This window comes from Chinchilla lanigera, unplaced genomic scaffold (assembly GCF_000276665.1).
Source record: "Chinchilla lanigera isolate Chin_1 unplaced genomic scaffold, ChiLan1.0 scaffold00001, whole genome shotgun sequence".
Lineage (NCBI taxonomy): Eukaryota > Metazoa > Chordata > Mammalia > Rodentia > Chinchillidae > Chinchilla > Chinchilla lanigera.
In genome coordinates, this window is record NW_004955402.1 from 2,338,907 (window position 1) to 2,339,903 (window position 997).

General features: G+C 46.8%; 1 protein-coding gene across 4 annotated transcripts in view; it reads right to left on the bottom strand.

The window, feature by feature from the left end:
- Positions 1–223: 223 nt before the first annotated feature.
- Txndc2 (thioredoxin domain containing 2 (spermatozoa)) overlaps positions 224–997 on the bottom strand; it is a 2,154-nt gene continuing 1,380 nt past the window's right edge. For 2 of the 4 annotated variants that reach the window (XM_013514956.1, XM_013514988.1), the window contains one exon: positions 224–969. In XM_013514956.1, the coding sequence (XP_013370410.1) occupies positions 254–969 (716 nt within the window). In that variant the 3' untranslated portion in view covers positions 224–253. The remainder of the gene's footprint in view (positions 970–997) is intronic. The other 2 variants (XM_013515047.1, XM_005372590.2) reach the window with 2 other exon arrangements.

A 997-nucleotide genomic window follows, 5' to 3' on the forward strand; every position in this document is an offset into this window, starting at 1 on the left:
TTTAAAATAAAGTTTAAAAAAAAGAAAAGGACTTCCAATCTCTACTGAAGGAGTTTCTAATCTCTCTTCTCCTATAAGCAGAAACTTAGTCACAATATGCTCTGATCCTTGTGCTCTGAAAGGCCAGTCTTCACACTCCCAATTTAAAAAGCTCTGTCATTTAGATATAATTTGTTATACCTGTTCATTTTTGCAAATTAAGAAAAAAACATAAGCTATAATCTGCAGTTTGCAATGTTCTCAGAATATACGGTTACTTTAATTCTGTAATTATTGCTTCGAGTTTTTCCTTCTGAGCACCACAAAGCTCACCCACCTTTTCTTCTTTTTTATAAAAGTGAAAGGTTGGGAGACAAACAATCTCACAGTCTCTCACCAGCTCATCAGAGTCATCGGCGTCCACTTCCAGGAACATGACGTCGTTGTGCTTCAGAGACAAAGAATGGAAAAGCGGCCGGATGGTCCTGCAGGGCCCACACCATGTGGCTGAGAAGTCCACAGCCACCAGCCTCTCCCCAGCCTCCTTAAGCGCCTCCTGGAAGTCCTGCTTGCCCATGATCACCTTCACCACATCCTCCGTGGGGAGCTCCACTGATTCTTTTTTGGAGTCTTCCTTGGGCTCCACGGTTTCCTCTGAGGACTGGGAGGTGTCACCCTCTCTGGGCTGGGGGGCTTCCTCTGGGAGCTTGGGGATGGCATCCTCGCTGGGCTGGGTGGCTTCCTCTGAGGACTTGGGGACATCGTCCTTTCTATGTTGGGCTGTACTTGCTAAAGACTTGGGAATGTTCTCTTGTTTGGGCTGGGTATTTTTTGCCAAGGACTTGGGGGTATTACTGTGTTTGGACTGGATGGTGTTTGCTGGGGCCTTGAGAATGTTCTCTGGGTTGAACTGCTTGGTTTTCTCTGAGGCCTTGGGAATGCTCCCTCGGTGGAAATGGTTGGTTTTGTCTGAGGCCTTGGGAATGCTCCCTCGGTGGAAATGGTTGGTTTTGTCTGA